We start from the raw sequence: 18,171 nt of genomic DNA, 5'->3' as shown, positions 1-18,171 counted from the left end.
TCCGTGAGGTTGCAAATGCTGCACATGACACGAAATGAAAGGAAAGCTCAGAGAAAGATTACTTTGCATCTTTTAAGAAAGTTTTCGTGAAAGCAGTTTATGAAAACTAATAAATCTTTAGGGATTTGAGAAGACAGAATAATTTTAGGATTATGGTAACTAGTGACTGTCTCAGAAGAAAATAGAGAGATTATGTTATTTGTATTTATGCATCAAATATCCATTTAATACTTCACAATTTTCACCCTAGGAAATTAGGAATTTCTTTTTCCACCTTCTTTTTTTGTGCCTGGTTCACAAATGCATAGTGTTTACTGAACATGCTTGATTAGAACAAAGTGCTGTGTACCTGTGGAGTCTGAAGTAAAAACAGTGGAAGCATTGTTTTATGTCTTATGGAGGATATGCCTTTTCATTGAATTTTCGGATGCTCTTGTAACTCCCTAATCTGTCATACAAATAAATGTTTGTAATAACATATCCATGTACTTTTCTCTTGGATGTTACAACTGAGTCTTTAGTCAACTTGCTAGAGAATTTGCTGGGGAAACCAAGGAGCAATTTCAACCTGAAAGTCTGGTGTCATTTTTATCTCAGAGCCTGTTTTCAATAGCTTCTCCTAATATATCTGGGGTGGAAAAAACCCACAAGTTGAAATTTAAATATATAATGTATTAAGCAAACTAATAGAAAAATAAAAATAAATCCAGTTGGCTTGATAAATCCTATGTAATAGCTGGAAACTGCCATTTGTCAAGAAATGATTTAGCTTAGTGAAAGGTATTTTATTTAATCCTTTAATGTCTATTTTACATATTACCCTTCCCACCATTAATATTGAACAATATTGTAAGCTGGTAAATTTTATGCCCTATATTTCAAATTGCTGTTAGGAAGCCACATAAATAACAATTTCAACTGCTTGTTTTTAATACCATGAGGCATTTATTATCATGTGGTAAAGTAACAGTGGATTTAAAAACTACTGTGGGGATAAGGCTACAGAGAAAGTACGATGCAGAACTGTAGCAACAATGCCTACAAAACAAACTGAAGTAGGAAGTCTGAAACCCTGAAAATACACAACTTAATATTAACTGTCAAGGGAGGTGAGACTCTAGACCTTCATTCAACCAGAAATTGGTTTCACATTTAAAATGAATGGGACCCTAGCAACTTGTCCTATTAGAACCGAGACATCAGACTGTATGATCTAGCTTTTACCGTAGCCTGCATGCAGGGAAGTGCTGTGAGAGTGAATTTTGCAGCCTGTTAAGATCCCAAAGGTTATGTAATCTCCCAAACTCTGAATTTCACTTGTTCTCATCTTTCCTTTAATAATGTAAGGAGGCACCCATCTTATAAATAATTCTACATGCTTTTGGGGGTTCTCCAAAACACTGACAAGGCATTTCCCCTTCCTTGGAGATTATCTTCTAGTGTTAAGCAATCATCATTTGATTTTAATGTTTCCTTATTTTGTAGTTGCAATAACAGAGCAGGGCCCAGGTCTCGTTACCTGCACAGCCTGGTTAATGCGTGGTACCCTTTGGCAACAGGAGTTACTCTGCGTCTTCAGGATTAGAGATTAGACATATCTGGGGTGCTGCTGGAAGCACTTTGCACAGGTCTAGCACACAGCATAAGCGATGATCCTAGACTGAACTCCTACCACCCCTTTAAGAAGGGGACACATTGTATCTACATTTTCTCCCAGAGACCTTTCTAGTTTCTTCCTCTAGACCTTTTCTTTGTTGACATAGGTAAGGCTAATGGAGTCCCACAACCAAATTTAGCATTAGAAAAAAATATGGGGTAGGCAAAGGAATAAGGGAGAAAGCATGTTTTTTGGAGGGAGTGATACATTTAAATTCCAGCTCTGCTACTTATTTGTCATGTGACTCACTGTTCCTCTCCTTGAATTTGTTTCTATGGTCTTACTGAATTTTTGCAGAAAAATGTCACACTCTCTCTCACCTCTGGACCTTTGCATATTCTCTGCTCAGGAGGTCCCCTTTCATTTTTCTTCCTTTCTTGGCTCCTTTACCTAAGTAATCATTTCTTGTTCTTAAAATCTTGTCTTAGCTATCGCTTAATGGGAAAAGCCCCGCCCCCATCAGACCCCTCTTCTGAGGCTTCCATGGCGCAACACTGAGGATGACAGTAGCTTGTCCTCCTACAAGCACCTTGGAGGCAGGAACTGTTTGTCCATCACTGTGCCCTAGATGAGACAACATGGTGGCAGAGAATGTCTGTCATAAGGGGCAGCGCTAAAGTCTGTGTCTAGGTTCAAATCCCTGACCTGAACACTTTATTAACTTGTTCTTCATTTTTCTCATCTGAAAATTGAAGTCGTAATAGTTTCTATTTCATTAAGTGATTATAAGGATTAAATAAGAAAAAAAAAATGTAAGCACTTAGCACACTATTAGTATGAAGGAAGCACTCTGTAAATGTTTTCTGTTTTTCTCCTTAGTTTTATTTTCAGTTAGATCCAAATTAATATTCAAAATTGTGTTTCCCTGGAAAGAATATAGAGATCTAAGAGGACACAACATCACCAATACCGATAATATTACAAATAATAACAATGAAATTATGTTTTTGAACAAGTGAATAATGTTTGACTATAGCAAGAGATGATATCATATTGTACTTAAAGATATTTCTCTTTTTAAATTCTAAGTAGTTCATATTGTTGCCTAATTAATTTATATTGTTATTTTAGTAAATTATTTGTAACAAGCTATCATTACCCAGATTTAATTGTAGAATTATGAGTATGAACTCTGTAGTCAGACTGCCTGGGATTTAAACATTATTTATGTGCTCTTAGGCAAGAATTTTAGCCCTGTAACTCAGTTTCTTCACCTGTAAAATGAGAATAAAATAGTCCTCACCATGGATTGTGATAGGATTTAAAAGGCTAGTATACATGAAACACATACTTGGTGCTAAAAAGAGCTGAATAAATGTTCACAGCTACTGTTGTTACTGTTGTTGTTACTATTATTTCTTTTCAGTTATCAATTATCTGCCTCTAAGAAAAGGTCTGGGCAGGAAAGTTCTCATAGTTCCAAATTATGGGCTTAAGCAATTAGGCAGATATAAACAGCTCAGCTTGCAATAGAGACCATTGAGGATATTGATTCCCTTCCTTCAGAGAAAAGGCAAGCAGAATGTGGTGGAGAGTTTAGACTTAGAAGGAAGGCAGAACTGAGAGAGAATCCTCAGCTCTACCATTTATTAGATTATAACCTTGTAACTTTGAATACTTCCCTTGGCTTTGGTTATCTTGAGTTCTTCATCCCTAAAAGCTAAGATAATAGCTTCTTCCGCAGGGCTTAAGGATTCATGAAATAAGATCAGGGAAGGGACTTCACACGGGGCCTCCTTCCCCGACAGGGCAGAAGGTAATTCATTTCTTCCTATCGAATGGTACGTTGGGCTCCAGTGACCATCGAGGCAATTTCCAATAGTCTGGTAAAAATAGGTCAAGTTTTGTTTTGTTTTGTTTTGTTTTGTTTTGTTTTTTCCCCTAATTCCTTTAGTTCATGAAATCAGAGGGAAAATGTGTTCCCCCATGTGTAAAAAGCAAAAAACTTCGGAAATCATGGAGAATTTTCAAAAATAAATCTTGATAAAAAATGTAAAATGCCATGTAGATAATTTTACAAAACAGTGGGGGCAATTGGAAAGCACTTCTTAAAGTACCTGTTAAAGTAATTAGTGATAAAAATGGAAATTTCAAGACACTTCTGTATCTCTTTGATCCAAGAATAAGCTCAGGCTGTGCTGAATCACTTCCTCTCTCAGATCAGAGTCAAAAGAAGACAAAAAGGAAGCTTCAGAGTGTCTTATGATTTTTCAGGCAAGCAAGTATGAATCACTCTTAGGTACTGGCTCTCCACCTGCCACAGGTCCATGTGACCTGCTCTGGAAGCCCTAACCCTATATCTCGTTTCCCAACACTCTGTCACTTTGCTGTTTTATATTAAATATTTCTGATTCTTTTTTGTTTTTTGTAAAGATAGTGAGAGCTAAGCTTCTGTTCCGTGAACATTTATTGCACAGAATATTATCTTATTCATATTTAACTGTGTTACTATCTTGACCTCCATTCTTACCCCGCTCCTGCCCCCATATCCCCTTTACTCTATACCAAGATCTCTTTTGCATTTTCTGCCTTAAGAATTCTTATTTTTCTCTCATCTGTGTGTGTGGGCTCCTCATTGATATCATAGACTACACTAATTAGCTTCCTTGAGTCTGTTTATAGTTCATAGTCAGGATTCTGCACATAGTAGATGCTTCATAAATGCTTTTTGTTGCACTAATTAGAGTAGAAGCTCCCAAGGGCAAGGTCTGCTCTTTGCATCCTCATCCGTCTTCCCGCTGGTCCTCGCCCTGCAGGTCCCCAGGGCACTGTTAATGGAGTTTCGGAACACAGGGCAGATTTGAGATACTCCAGTCATCAGTCTAAGCTGCAGAAGCCCCAAATAAACTTCCTAGTCACCAAACCAAACACTGCTCTCTTAGGCAGCCACCGGATAATCAGGTTGTCATGGTAGCAGAGACCCTTGAAGGAGGTTTTGAATATAGCTGTGGAATAATTGTTTCCAAAGCATTTTATAATCTTGGATCCATAGAAACAGAAAAGAAGATGTAGGACCATGTCATTTGCAGAGGCACCATCCAGAGCAAAACAGAATACTCTTGGGGCACCTAAAGATTGATATGCAAGGCAAGCCTAAAAGTTGTCCGGGAAAATAATCATTGCAGCAAGAACTGTTGTAGATGGCAAAAAAGAAAATAATAGCTATAAAAATTTCAGACTCTGAAGTGAGATCAGATCTTGATGGACATATTTTAAAGGGCCTCCAGGAGGACGTTTGAAAGGCATACTCTGTGTTGCATCAGCACGATGATTGAATGCAGGTATTATGTTTTATCTTTGTATCCCAAAATGGAAATAATAGCATAATTAATTAAACATCAGCTTTTATCCAAAAAGATTTTGTCCTAGGCTCAAATTTTTGTAAATTTAAGAAATGACCATATAATACTTAGTTATGTAACGTGCAGTTATATAATATTCGATTTTATAATAAATTCTTAATGGAACAGAATAAAACTGTGAAATGTGAACCAGGGGTCTACCACAATATCTCTTGATGGGATTTGGAAAGGCTGATGGAAAAAAAAAAATCATATTTATGGGTATGTCAAAAATATAAGTAAAAATGTTAGGCTAGTGTGTGAGTAAGGTAAAACTTGGGGTTTGGAGATGATTATTTGGTGAGCTTTCAAAGAAAAAATTATCTTAATCAGACTCCAAGCTATTTTAGGAGATTTCCTTGGACTTCCTTTCAGCCTCATGCATACATATGAAAATTGCCTTATTACCCAAAAGAAGAAACAAGGCTTATTCAGCTGGTTATGTCTGATTCAGAGCAATATTTAAATCACCTCTTAAACATATATTAAATCCACCATGAATGTTTTCTACCCTTGTAACAGAGGATTTCCAGAAAAGTGAAATCACAGGAAATCATCTGAAGTTAGCAATATTGAAAAATGCTCAGAGGATAATAATAGCCCACTCTAGACTTGCCTTCCTTGTGATGGGATTAAAGGGGATGAAACACAAGGCCCAGAGCTTGCCTGGGGCTGAATTGAGGGAGCTCCAGGAAGCTTTCTGGCTCCAGGAAGCTTTCTGGAAGCTGTGAATTGAGATCAACTTCTCCGAAGGAGAGACAGGGTGATTTGAAAACAGTGCTAAAGTTGAAGAAGCAATAAATTTTTTATCCAAAAAATCCACCCAGAATCCAGGTCACCCAATTTGTGAGGGAGGGTGACCCCTAAACAAGGCCAAGTCCAAATGAGCGAACAGCCAAGATAGTGGGAACAGCAGCACTCAGCCAGGGAGCAGGCAGGAGCAGGTGAGGAGTGTGCACAGAGAGAGAGAGTGACAGGGCAGCTGCTGGGATTTCCTTTATTGGGGAACATACTGAATAGTTAAAGATACCAGAGGTGAGCAGGCAGATTTCAGAAAATCCCGCTACTCCTCTAAATATCCTGCCGTGAACCTCTGAGAGTAGAAAAATAACTTCTAATGGGTCCGGTGTATTGTGAATAGAATTCAGAGAAATGCGATTGGTAAAGAAGATTCAGCACCAGATTGTTTGACAATTATACACCTTCTCACTCTATAAATGAACAGGAATTCAAGATTTGTGGGCATAGCGGCCATCCCCTTTGACTGAGAGACCTTTTCCACAAGAGAGAGAAAAAGCAACTCTGGAGAATATAAAACAGGACTGTGGTAGAATTCAGGATCAATCCTGTAGTATCCACCAAGGATTCAATCAAGGAGATTGAAACAGATCAGATTAAAAACACTAATTCACGTCCACTTTCTGTTGCTGAATCTAAATTACTTATGTTGGTAGAGTCTATTAATCAGATATGTGCCATATCCACTCTCATGACTTCTCTTTTGTACAGACATTTGGCTTTTGATAGTTAGAGGGGGGGAAAATTATATACATGAGTATAGTATTAGATTAATTCTCTCACCAAATCTGAATGAAGAGAAGGAAGCAATGCTTAAACTATCCTTTTGTGCCTCCCTCTTTACATCTTAAACTGAGTTAATAGCTTCTGAAATCCTGGCGTGAAAAAATTTACACATTTCTTTTCAAACCTTAAGAAGTACATCAAAAAATACAAAAGCTGCCCATCACCCTATTTTACGTGAGTTTTCCAGGCAAGTTTTCCAAGCTACCCAAAGTTCTCAGGTAAAGATCTGCTTTTTACCCTCACAGTGTACCACTAAATAAGGACTCAGTGTCTCTCTGGCCTCAGCAATCAGGGCCTTAAAGTTAAGACATCATCTCCTTACTGGGCAAAAACCTAGAGGCAGAATTCTGTTAAATGCAATAGGCCTTCACTGAGCATCTGAAAAACTGCAGCTTTGTGAGTGAGAAGAGAAACGCCACTCTGAGAGGCCCGAGCTCACCTTCGTCTCCAAGCCCCACTGCCATCATTAGCTGCAGAGCTACAGAATACATCTCCACTGTTCTGAGGGGCTGCTCCTCCTTCATCCCCGTGAGATAAAGGACAGCCAGCCCTGGGCACCGTCTGTCAAGGGGGATGTTACTCTGCCTGCCTTGAGTTACAGATTCAGAACCGTTTAGAGAGCATAATGCTGGCTGACTGAAGGCAGCGTCAGCCACCAGATATTACTGACCCAGTGTGTGATTCTGGAACTGGCTGCCCTGGTATTGCCAGGTCCCCAAAGCTGTGCTTGGTATTTTACACTGGCATGAGGTGAGTGTACGGGCTATGGATTGTAATGCACCTTAGCTCATCACACAAATCCCCTGACTGGTGTCCCTGCATAGTGACAGAATGCAGGCCTTTTCTTCATGAAGCTGAAAGTCCTCAGTGTGAGATGTCACCTTGGTCAGCTGACATAAACATATATACATATTTAAATATGTGTGTGACTGTGTATATAATGTGTGTATGTGTATGAATATAGGTATTCCCTGGTTTCCGAAAGTTCACTTTATACTACTTTGCTTTTATGAAAGACCTGTATTAGTACCTGTTTTCGCTAACCAAAAGAAATCCAAAGAGTTTTTTTGCTTTTACAGAAAAAGTGAAAATAGCATTGAGCGTTTGTTTTACACAAGCTGTTAATAGAGGCATCATGAACCCTGAGCAGGAAGAGTGGCCCCTCCAAGCTCCTACCCAGGAACCACACTCAGCATCTCAGCATCGAGCCACCATAAGCTTTAAACTGTGTTGCTTCTAATAAACTTGAGCTGTTGCTTCATTTCCTTCTCTGTTTGTCAGTGAATTCTTCCTCAAGATGTTGACAAGAACCTAGTCACTTGTCTGGTGACAGAGGCATTCCCCGCTTTTTGAAAGTGTGCATTACGCCACCTCACTGATACAAAAGACCAACATTACTACTTGTTTTCACTTACCGAAATTTTTGATTTTACAGAAACGGCAAAAAGCAAAATAGTGTTCAGTATTTGTGTTGCAGCAAGCCATAAGGCAGAGGGTGCCTGAGCAGCAAGAGTGGCACCTTCTCTGAGAACGACACTTAACATCTCAGAGTCAATCCACCAGAGCTCAACTGTGTCTGTGAGCATCTGTGCTTTATCTTGATTTATTTTATACATTCATTAGCAAGATGTGTCCTGAGGTATCAGAAAAGCCGAAGAGGGCTCATAAAGGTATTGTACTTAGCGTAAAACGAGATGTAATTAAGCATTTCGATAGAGATGAACGAAATAAGGACATTGTGTGTATGCTGAATTTTGGTTTTGGGAATGCTTAAAATTTTTTCCATATAAATTAATGGTAAGCGCTTTTTTACTTTACACCATTTTGGCTTATGAAAGGTTTCATAGTAATGCTCAACTTTCAGATAGCGAGGAAAACCTGTGCATGTGTGTATCAATTGTGTGGCTACCGTGTATGCTATTGAGTGCTTATCTCAGAGGAGAGCTGTATCAGCCGGGTTAGTATTAGTCATGATGACAAACACACCCTCAAATGAATCATAGCTCAAACCCAGTGTAAGTTTATTTCTTCCTCATGGAAAGTCCAAAAGAAATATCTTTGGTCCCCAGGTGACTCTTCCAGTTGGTAATTCAGAAATCCAAACCCCTTCCACCTGGTGGCTCCATCTTTAATGCATGGCTCCTGAGATTGCTATAGTAAGTTGGCTGCATCAAGCTGGTAGAAGGGGAAAGAGCATAGATATTCTTGGGCCAGGACAGATATCACCTTTGCTCATACTCCATTGGCTAGAACTAACCACGTCCCATGGCCACACCTAACTGCAAAAGAGGCTGGGAAATGCAGTCCAGCTAAGTGCCCAGAAAGAAGGACTAGGTTCCATGACAACTAGCCAGTCCCTGCCACAGAGAGAAAACAGAAATGTAGGGCTTGACCTCATTTTCATAGAGTTGATCACTCTGTTAGGAAAATAGACTATATACAGGAACAGTTCAGCAATTGTGCATTTCAGATAAAGGGCCCAAATAGGGGAGTGTTGTAATCCAACTGGGTGAGAAATCGACTGTGGGCTAGAGATGACAGACAACCTTACAAGTGAGGTGTTAGTACAGTCCTGAATAAGTGAGTAGGTTTTAGATAGGATGGCAGGAGCAGGGAGAGTGTGCTGCGGAAAGAGAGACAGAAGCATCAGCTCAGAAGTAGAGAGCGCCATTCCAGAGATGAAACCTGTCTGGCAAGAAGGGAGGGGTAAATTGTTATCAAAGGAAGCTTTTGAGTGAAAGGATCTCACTGACCTTTGGTTTGGAAGTGTGAGGCTAGGAGTCTCTCTTTCTAAGACCAAGTGGAATCACAGTTACTAAGATAATGTAAGAGATGATGAGAGGTCAATTTCAAAATTATACTGTATAATCTTGCTACTTCTCATGTGTAAAACATTTTAAAAAGCCATGTCTAAAATCAGGACTCATTAAGATTTTCAGGTTAAAGATTTAAAGTTTGAATTATTTCAGGTGAGAGATTTTATCCAAATGAACATTAACAGCAAACATAAACTATAGATAAATATGTAATGCAGAATTCTCCCTCTTGCTAAGCAGATGTACTTTTTAAGAGGTCATGGCATTCTCTTGCCTGTTATACTCTTTCTGACAATAACTTTTCAAAAAAATCATTAAAGAATAATTTGCATGCAATATTATGTTAGTTTCAGATGTACAACATAGTGATTCGACATATATATACCTTGTGATCACCATAAGTCTAGTAACCATCTGTCACCATGCAAGGTTATTACGATATTATTGACTGTATTCCCTATGCTATATACTACACTCCTGTGGCTTATTTAATTTATAACTGCAAGTTAGTACCTCTTATGTCACTTCACCTTTTTCACCCATTCCCCTACCTTCCTCTTCTCTGGCAACCGTCAATTTGTTTTCTGTGTCTATGAGTCTGTTTCTGTTTTGTTTTCTTTGTTTAGTTCTTTTTAGATTTTGTGGATAAGTGAAATCAGTAATAATTTTTTCTCTGTCTGACTTATTTCACTTATTACAATACCCTCTTGGTCCCTCCATGTTGTCAGCAATGGCAAGATTTCATTCTTTTCTACAGCTAAGTAATATTCCATTACACATACACATACACACACACACACACACACACACACTATTTTCTTTATTTATCTATTGATGGACACCTAGATTGCTTTCATATTCTGCTTTGTAAATTATGCTTCAATAGACATTGGAGCGCATATATATTTCTGTATTGGTGTTATTGTTTTCTTCAGATAAATACCGAGAAGTAGAATTGCTGAGTCATATGGTAGTTCTATTTTTAATTTTGGGGGGAATCTCCATACTGTTTTCCATAGTGGCTACACCAGTTTACAGGCCCACCAACGGTACACAAGGGTTCCCTTTTCTCCACATCCTCGCCAACGCTTGCTGATTTTTGGTAACAGCCATCTGACAGGTGTGAGATTATATTTCATTATGGTTTTGATTTGCCTTTCCCTGATGATTAATGATCTTGAGCATCTTTTCATATGTCTGTTGGTCAACTGTGTGTAGTGTCTTTTTTGGAGAAATGTCCATTCAGGTCCTTTGTCTATTTTTAACTGGATTATTTGTTGTTTTAGATGTTGAGTTGTATGAGTTTCTTATATATGTTGAATATTAACTACTTATCAAATACCTCATTTGCAAATATCTTCTCCCATTTAGTAGGTTCTTTTTGTTTTATTGATGGTTTCCATCTCTGTGCAGATTTTTATTTTGATGTAGTCCCATTTATTTATTTTTGCTTTTGTTGCCCTTGCCCAAGGAGACATATCCAAAAAGATATTGCTTTAATTGTATTTTCTATAGGTACATTCTACTTATTTTTCACTGAGGTTCCAATTAAGCACGGATAACATCACAACACCAGTTTGAAAAGCAATGTGCTTGCTCTCTTGCACTCACACTATCTCTCTGGTTCCTTCTCTCTCTTTTACTCTACATGAGGATATATTTATTATAACATTAAATACATATATAGATGTGAAAATATAAGCCTCTCATAAAAATTATTATTATAAGAAGTGTAACATCTATGGGCTTGTGAACTTTTGTGGTTATTTAAGGGAAGTTGTTAAAAGAATGATATGTACCTACCATTTTCTTGCCTGCGGCCTTAACATGGAAGTAGATTTTATTTTTCCAAGTCAATTTTTATTTGCCTTACATATATGGGAACTATAACAACAAGTGATTCGTTTGTACCTTAGCCTTTAGTAAATTGCCTACCATGAACTCTCAGTTATGACAATTAATTGGTGTAAGGCTGTGTGAATTTCAGCGTACTATCTTATTTATTATCCTTCCTACTTGTGGCAATACTTCTCCCTATCTGTGTGGTAGGCTAAATAGCCACTTCCATCCCTCTGTTTCAGGTGAGGAATCTGAGATAGAGCAGTCTATTTATATTCCAAAGATCTGCTAAAATCTGTGCCTTACATAGGCCTGGAACTCAGGTCACCTGGCCCCTTGCCCTAGGACATATCCCCTTTCCCACGTGACCTTACCTATGTAAATAGAGGGAACTGTCCATTTGGATAAAAACTGCTCAAAGATAACATCACTTAGGAGGATGGGTTTATAGAGACACATATTCATGCAGAAAGCAAAGGATGACATCATATATCTGGTAAGAAGGAGTGAAGTATAACCATGAACTGAATGAGAAGTCAGATAACTAATCTGTAAGAACTGTTCCCCAAAATCACATGATATACCACTCAAAATCATTATTTTTTTGTTGTTGAATGTCATTTCCCATAACTTCTTGGACTGTTTGCATATTGATAAATGTATTCTTAGGCCTCAGAACGTTATAATTCTTTTGGCACTTTTCCAAACTTTAAAACCTATATATAGATGGGAAAAATATATAGACATCTTTTTCTTTATAAACTACAATAAGCATCACTTGGATAATAACCAAATATTACACACTGTGACAGGTTCTGGGGATTAAATAATCTTTGCCCCCCAAAAACACAGATTCTAGAGAGATCTCGAGGTAAGGATTATAAAAATTGGATAGAAACAACATCCTGATTCTAGTTAGCTAATGATGTCTATTGGAGAAATTAGAATTTTCAAAATAACAGGCAATCGGTTTAGGATTTTTGCCATTTTTAGTGAAAGTAACTCCACAAACATGGGTTCAAAGAAGCAAGAGTATAGGTCTGTAGCAAGTAGTGATTTTAAGCTCCTGATAAGGAGGAGAACTGATCCATAGCTGAAAAAAAAGTGCCTCCACTCCCACAAAAGGATGCAGTGCAGTCCTACCACAGTGCTCCTTCAGTAGGCAAGGACTAAACATGGAGTCTACGGTTCCTCTGACAACATGGTAGGTCTGCTGGAACAAAGTGACTCGTGGGTCAACTCCTACACTTTACGATGGTTCTAACATTAATTAGTGGCAGAGAATCTCAGACATTTCCCAGATCATTATCACTAGGCAGCAAGGCCTTTCCAGGGAGGAAAGGCATGGGCAGCATGTTTAGCCACATTATTTACCTACTCAATTCGACGTTTTTACTATCCAAAGTCACAAAAGTTGTAACCAAGAGAAACCAGACTGCAAGTACCATTTGAAAATGTCATCAGCCTTGCAGAAACATTAGACATAAATCACGAGTTTTATTATATTTGCAATTAAACAGATCAAATTTAATGTGCACGGAAAAGCTTTAGTAATTAGTATAAAGATTAATATAGTGAAATGTCCCTGGTTTAGCAAGCCTCCCAAGCAAAGCTGAAATAAAGAATTGAGTATATAATCAAATAGTTGTGTGAATATTAATGCACAAAATCCAAGTCCCCAGATCCCTGATGCAATTATTTTGTATTCATATTAATTGTTCCTAACAGATGACATTAATGACTTTGAGTTAAAATGTGTCCAAGGGAAGATTTCACGAGATCAATGTTGTTTAGAAATAAGGTCACTTTTATAATTATTTGCTCAGATTTTAACCATTCTCAACATAATAAGGTTAACTTGGTGATTGTTTTTAATGTGAATATCAAAAGTTAATTTTCACACTAGCTAATAAGTGTAACAATTTTCTTGCTACTTATTTCCCAACTATTACTTATTTTTTTCCTACAGCTTATTTTCCATCACAGACTGACAGACTGTGAAAGTGCGATTATTGTTTATAAGCTGTAATTTGCACATGCATATATGTAGAACACTGATAAATTAGAATAAACTTTTTTGAGTTAGGATATGTATTATCCAATCCAGAAGTGTCAAATCCTTTGAGATTTACCTGTGCAAGGCCGGATTTTAAAACGAACAATTAAATTATCACTATTCAATGTTTCCACTTGCTTTTATCTAGAAACTTCATTCACGCATCTTAGATCTTTCATCTGGAGATCTGCTTTCAGAGGTGGAAAGAAGCCGAAGTCCGACGCGGTCACAAACTGATGTTGAGATTCACGTGAGTTCCCTGTTGCCTTCAGAACACTTGTTTAGGTTGTTATTTCCCTTCCATCAAATATGATGTCACAAGTGAAGCATAGAGCGTATCTTTGAAGTATTGTCAGACAGATAAAAATGCTTTCCTTTCTTGTGTTCTATGAAATTCAATATCATGAATTTCACAGATGATAGAGTGAGCAGAAACTGTCACTCTCGGCAAAAATATCATAAATCTTGGCCTTATCCCCAGGATACCTTTTTGGGTATTGATTACATCTCAAAGTCTCTGAGAAATGGTCAAGGAGCTTTTTATTAAAGCCCATGTCCTGTATTAGTCAGTCTACTTTTATGATATATTATGTATGAACTTTTAAAAATTCATGGGCTGTATGTTTTGTTTTGTTTTTTTCTTTAGCTAGGGTTAGCTTTGTGCTTATTTGGCAAAACTTTAACCAGCATGGCTTTTAACTCTCATTGACATAAAAAAAGTAAGTGGAAAAACACAAGAGCCAAATAAACATATAATGAAATTGTTAGGCTTAAAACAATGACAGATGAACATTTGTGGATAACTGGCTTTTTATTTTACTGTATAATTTTATAAGTATAGGTAGGATATTCTATATCAAAGATAAATATTCTCAAGTTAGATTGGAAGGAAATTTTAGTGGAGTGCTATCACTTTAAACATTTATGAAGATCTTAATGGCATCCAATCTATAATATAGCCTTAAGGTCAGCAATATTTTAAGTGTGCAGTTTTTATTCAAGAAACTCAGACTTTTATTCTTGTTCTACCTCTCTCTCCTTTTTTTAAGCTAAAATTGTGAATTTTATATTTCATTTCTCTTAGTTAAGATGTTAAAGCATACAAAGTGATTCAAGATGGTAATTTAAAATACACTTTGATTACTGCAAATGTTGTATTTTTCCAAATAAATCAAGATAATTAAGATAATGTTGCAGTAGAAGCCAATATACATTCTTTGGCAAAAAAATAATTTTAATAATATTATCTATTACTAATTTTAACTCTTTTCGGTAAGATGCTTGGTGGTCTATATATGCCCAGGAGTCCTGCTCATTGTTAAGGGCCTTACTTGATACTACGGCATGGTGGGTAGGACCCGGGCCTGCCATCAGAATCTTGTATCGGCTGGGTTACCATCAGCTAGATAGTAACAGCTCAATATCTCAGTTTCCTCATCTGAAAAATGAACATAATGATGTTACTTTTTTTTATTTCTGAGAGTAGTGGTGAGGATTAAATGAGATATTTGAAATGTCTATGATAAAGTACCTGCTAACAGTATTGGTAATAATAAGACCTCTGCTGCTTTAATCCTCTACCGTTCTTTTTAAATATGCGGCACCATGCCCCAAGCACAGAAAAACGTGGCACAGATGGGGAACGATAACTGAGAAAAGTATCTACTAGCATGTCTCTCCAGAAGCTCACATCAATAATCTCTACAAACAAAATGCACCCACTGTTGTCTTTTGCTCATCACAGTTCCTATGTGCAACGTGTCAGACAATGATGATATATTAAGAAAGCTGTAAACTTATGTTTTAATTAAAAAGCCAGACACATGTATATAAAAAAAAAAACATTTTTAATGATAGTAGAAATAACCTAAAAGTTACTAAGTATTACTATATGTCAGGTGCTGTTCAGCCTTCACAATTATCTACTGTGGTAGATGTTTTCAGTATCTCCATTTATAAAGAAAGAAACTGAAGTATGGACAGGTTAAGTAATTTTTCCAAGGTCAAAGTTAGCAAGTGAAAGAGCCAGGATCTAAACCAAATAAATGGCCTTTGAGTTCAAATGCTCAATCACAGAAGTTATTCGCTGGAGTAAATAATTCTATATGCTAATCATATGCTGATGAAGGAAGAAACTGCATGAAAAAGAACTTATACTGCAGCCATGACGTATAAATTCAAACATCGGTTGTCCAAGGTAGGAGAAAGGTAAGAGAACTTCCCCGTAGGGAGGATCAGCCCCTTCCTCTTCTTTGCAAGGAATTACTCTGTAATCAGCCCAACACACACACACACACACACACACACACACACACACACTCATTACTCATTACCATGGCCCACGGGTAGGCTCAGACCATTCCCTTGGTCCTGCTCAGCATAGCCCAGGTCAGCCTGTGAGATGACACAACATGGTACCATGAAATCCGCACAAGAGGTAGACCCCTCTCATAGCTTCTGCTAGGAGCTTCCTACTCAAAGCACAGGTCCTGGACCAGCAGCATCAAAGCACCTGGGATTTTGTTAAAAATATTATATCTCAGGTCCCACCTCAGAGTTACTGAATCAGAATCTACAGTGAACAAGATCCCGGATGATTCATGTGCACATTCAAGTATAAAAAGCCTGTCTTAGTCGATACCTCTCTGCTTAACCACCCCTAACCCTACCTGCCTCCATGACATTTATGGGTGTTTTCTACCTCTCTGAAGTATCGTTCATCATATTTGGACATCTCAAGTTCAAGGTCAAGGGAGGAGCAGCAGTTCCTTCCTCCTCCAGCTCATCATCCAAGCTCTAATTTTCTGTCATCTTAATCCAGCATCTATACCAAAGTATACACATGGGCAATGACTGGGCAAGGATGCTTAAAAGAGGCCTGGGAATTGAGTGATTGAGTTAAGTTGTAAAGATAGGTAAAGTTTCGATAGGTGTAGTGGGAAGAGATAGGTGGGAAAAACATAAGCTTCAGTACCTTGGGAAAAGGTAGAATATAAACTATAACTGAAAGCCAAGCAGAGTATGAAATGGGTCGTTGGAGAAATTTAAATCTGGATGGTCTTGCAGGACACAGACATAATCTCTCTCTGGATAGTACACATATTGTTCAGAGCAGAGGTAGTCCTAAATAAAACCACCACCCTGCTTATCCAAACGACAAAATATGAGAGAAAGGGATGGAAGAAATAGCACACAAGTAGAAGTGGAACATGATGTGATGTTTCTGAGAGTTCGTTCAGGGCATGTTCCGGATGTCCGTGAGGAGTGAAGCCTAAATGCCTGGTGTTCCAGTGCAATAGGACCAGTGGCCGGAGGCATCAGCTGAGATACTAATATGAACTCCCCTTAATTAAGTTACACCCAGCAATAAACGAGGTCATAAATCCATAGATATAACTGAAAACTGGATTTTTAAGACAATTTTCTCCTTTCAATATTTAGAGCCAAATTTTAGGGGGGGAATAGAATAGTAAAATTTCTTGGCATTTTTAAATCACTTAAATCGATTGTTATATGGCAAAAATGAAGAATCGATAGCAAGGCAGACCTAACATTGGAAATCTAACATTATTAAGGATTATGGATATTTGTTAGAAAGCAAATGAGACATACTTTCTGTATGCTTCTGTAGAGCTTTCATATTTACCACAAGTGCTCTCACAATAGCATTCTCTTTCTTCTCTAAGCCGGTGGTTAGTCACCGTCAGTTGGAATTGCATTTGGAGAACACTGATAAGTACTCAGGTACTAAAGGCACCCATAAAGTGTCAATAAATTGCATAAGTAAGAAACTTTGCCACTCTGCAAGTGACACAAAGACAGATGGTTCCCCATTGAAGAGTTTCTGAGACAAAGCTTTATATAGATAGGAGACGGGAATTAGACGGTAATGGAGAGATTCTGTTCCCATGGTCAGGATGCTAAATTAATTTAGCCTGTCCAGTTTGTGGAGCTTCATCTGTTACATTAGGAGCCTATAAAGTGGCTGTCAACATGTGCTGGGATGTTTACTACTTTGTCACCCATGCCTCAGGCAGACCTACTAGAATTTGAACCACCTGAATCTTACGCACGGGGTCCAGATCTATTTAATATGAGAGTCATTACCATTTGGACAGTCAACTGATAAGAAAAGTCCCATTATCTTTTAAAACAGAATCTCATTAGTCCTGAGTTTGGTGTTCCACTGTACATGGCTTCCTGGAAGGTGGTAGAGCAATGCTCCGGGCTTTTGATTCCTGCCTTAGAATGATGCATCATAGCCGTAAGGAACCATAGGAGTAATCTGGTATAACTTCCCCACTCTACAAATGAAAACATTAAGGTCCATGGAAGTTAAACATTTTGTTTGCTCAAGATCTTCTGTCTAGTGGCAGTGTTTATCCAGGTCTCTAGACTCCCACTCTAGTGCTCATTCTTTTGAACTCTAGCCAAAGACACTAATGTATCTTCTTCCTTTTGTAGCATTAGAGTCATGCATTGATATTGATCTGATTCTTCCAACAGTATGACTGGATAAAATGGGAAACTACCACTGTGATACTTCCACTTAATGATGATTGTAGCTCTCAATAATTAAACACCTATTTAGTCCAGATATTGTGCTCTATGCTTCCCATCTAGAACCTCACTTAGTCCTTGCAGTAAACTACAATGTAGGCAATGATATCATTATTCACTTTTTAAAAGAAAAATGTAGCTCTAAGAAATTAATTTCCTCTAGCATGTTAGTAAGAGGCAGAGCAAAGATTTGAATCCCTAGTTTGTCTGACTCTAAAGTCTGTTCCCTAAATACTAGGCTATATTCCCTTCAACCTCACTATGAAGTCGACTTGATATTTACTCTCCTCCAAACAGAGCTTTCCTACTTTTTCAGGA

General features: G+C 37.8%; 1 protein-coding gene across 1 annotated transcript in view; it reads left to right on the top strand.

The window, feature by feature from the left end:
- Positions 1-18,171, top strand: part of NCKAP5 (NCK associated protein 5) — a 570,133-nt gene that overhangs the window by 433,473 nt on the left and 118,489 nt on the right. Inside the window, exon 10 of the mRNA XM_025039578.1 lies at positions 13,442-13,543. Within this exon, the coding sequence (XP_024895346.1) occupies positions 13,442-13,543 (102 nt within the window). The remainder of the gene's footprint in view (positions 1-13,441; positions 13,544-18,171) is intronic.

The sequence above is a fragment of the Pteropus alecto genome, unplaced genomic scaffold (genome assembly GCF_000325575.1).
Source record: "Pteropus alecto unplaced genomic scaffold, ASM32557v1 scaffold3, whole genome shotgun sequence".
Lineage (NCBI taxonomy): Eukaryota > Metazoa > Chordata > Mammalia > Chiroptera > Pteropodidae > Pteropus > Pteropus alecto.
Note: the sequence above shows the minus strand (reverse complement) of the source record. Positions and strands in the feature narration are given on the sequence as shown.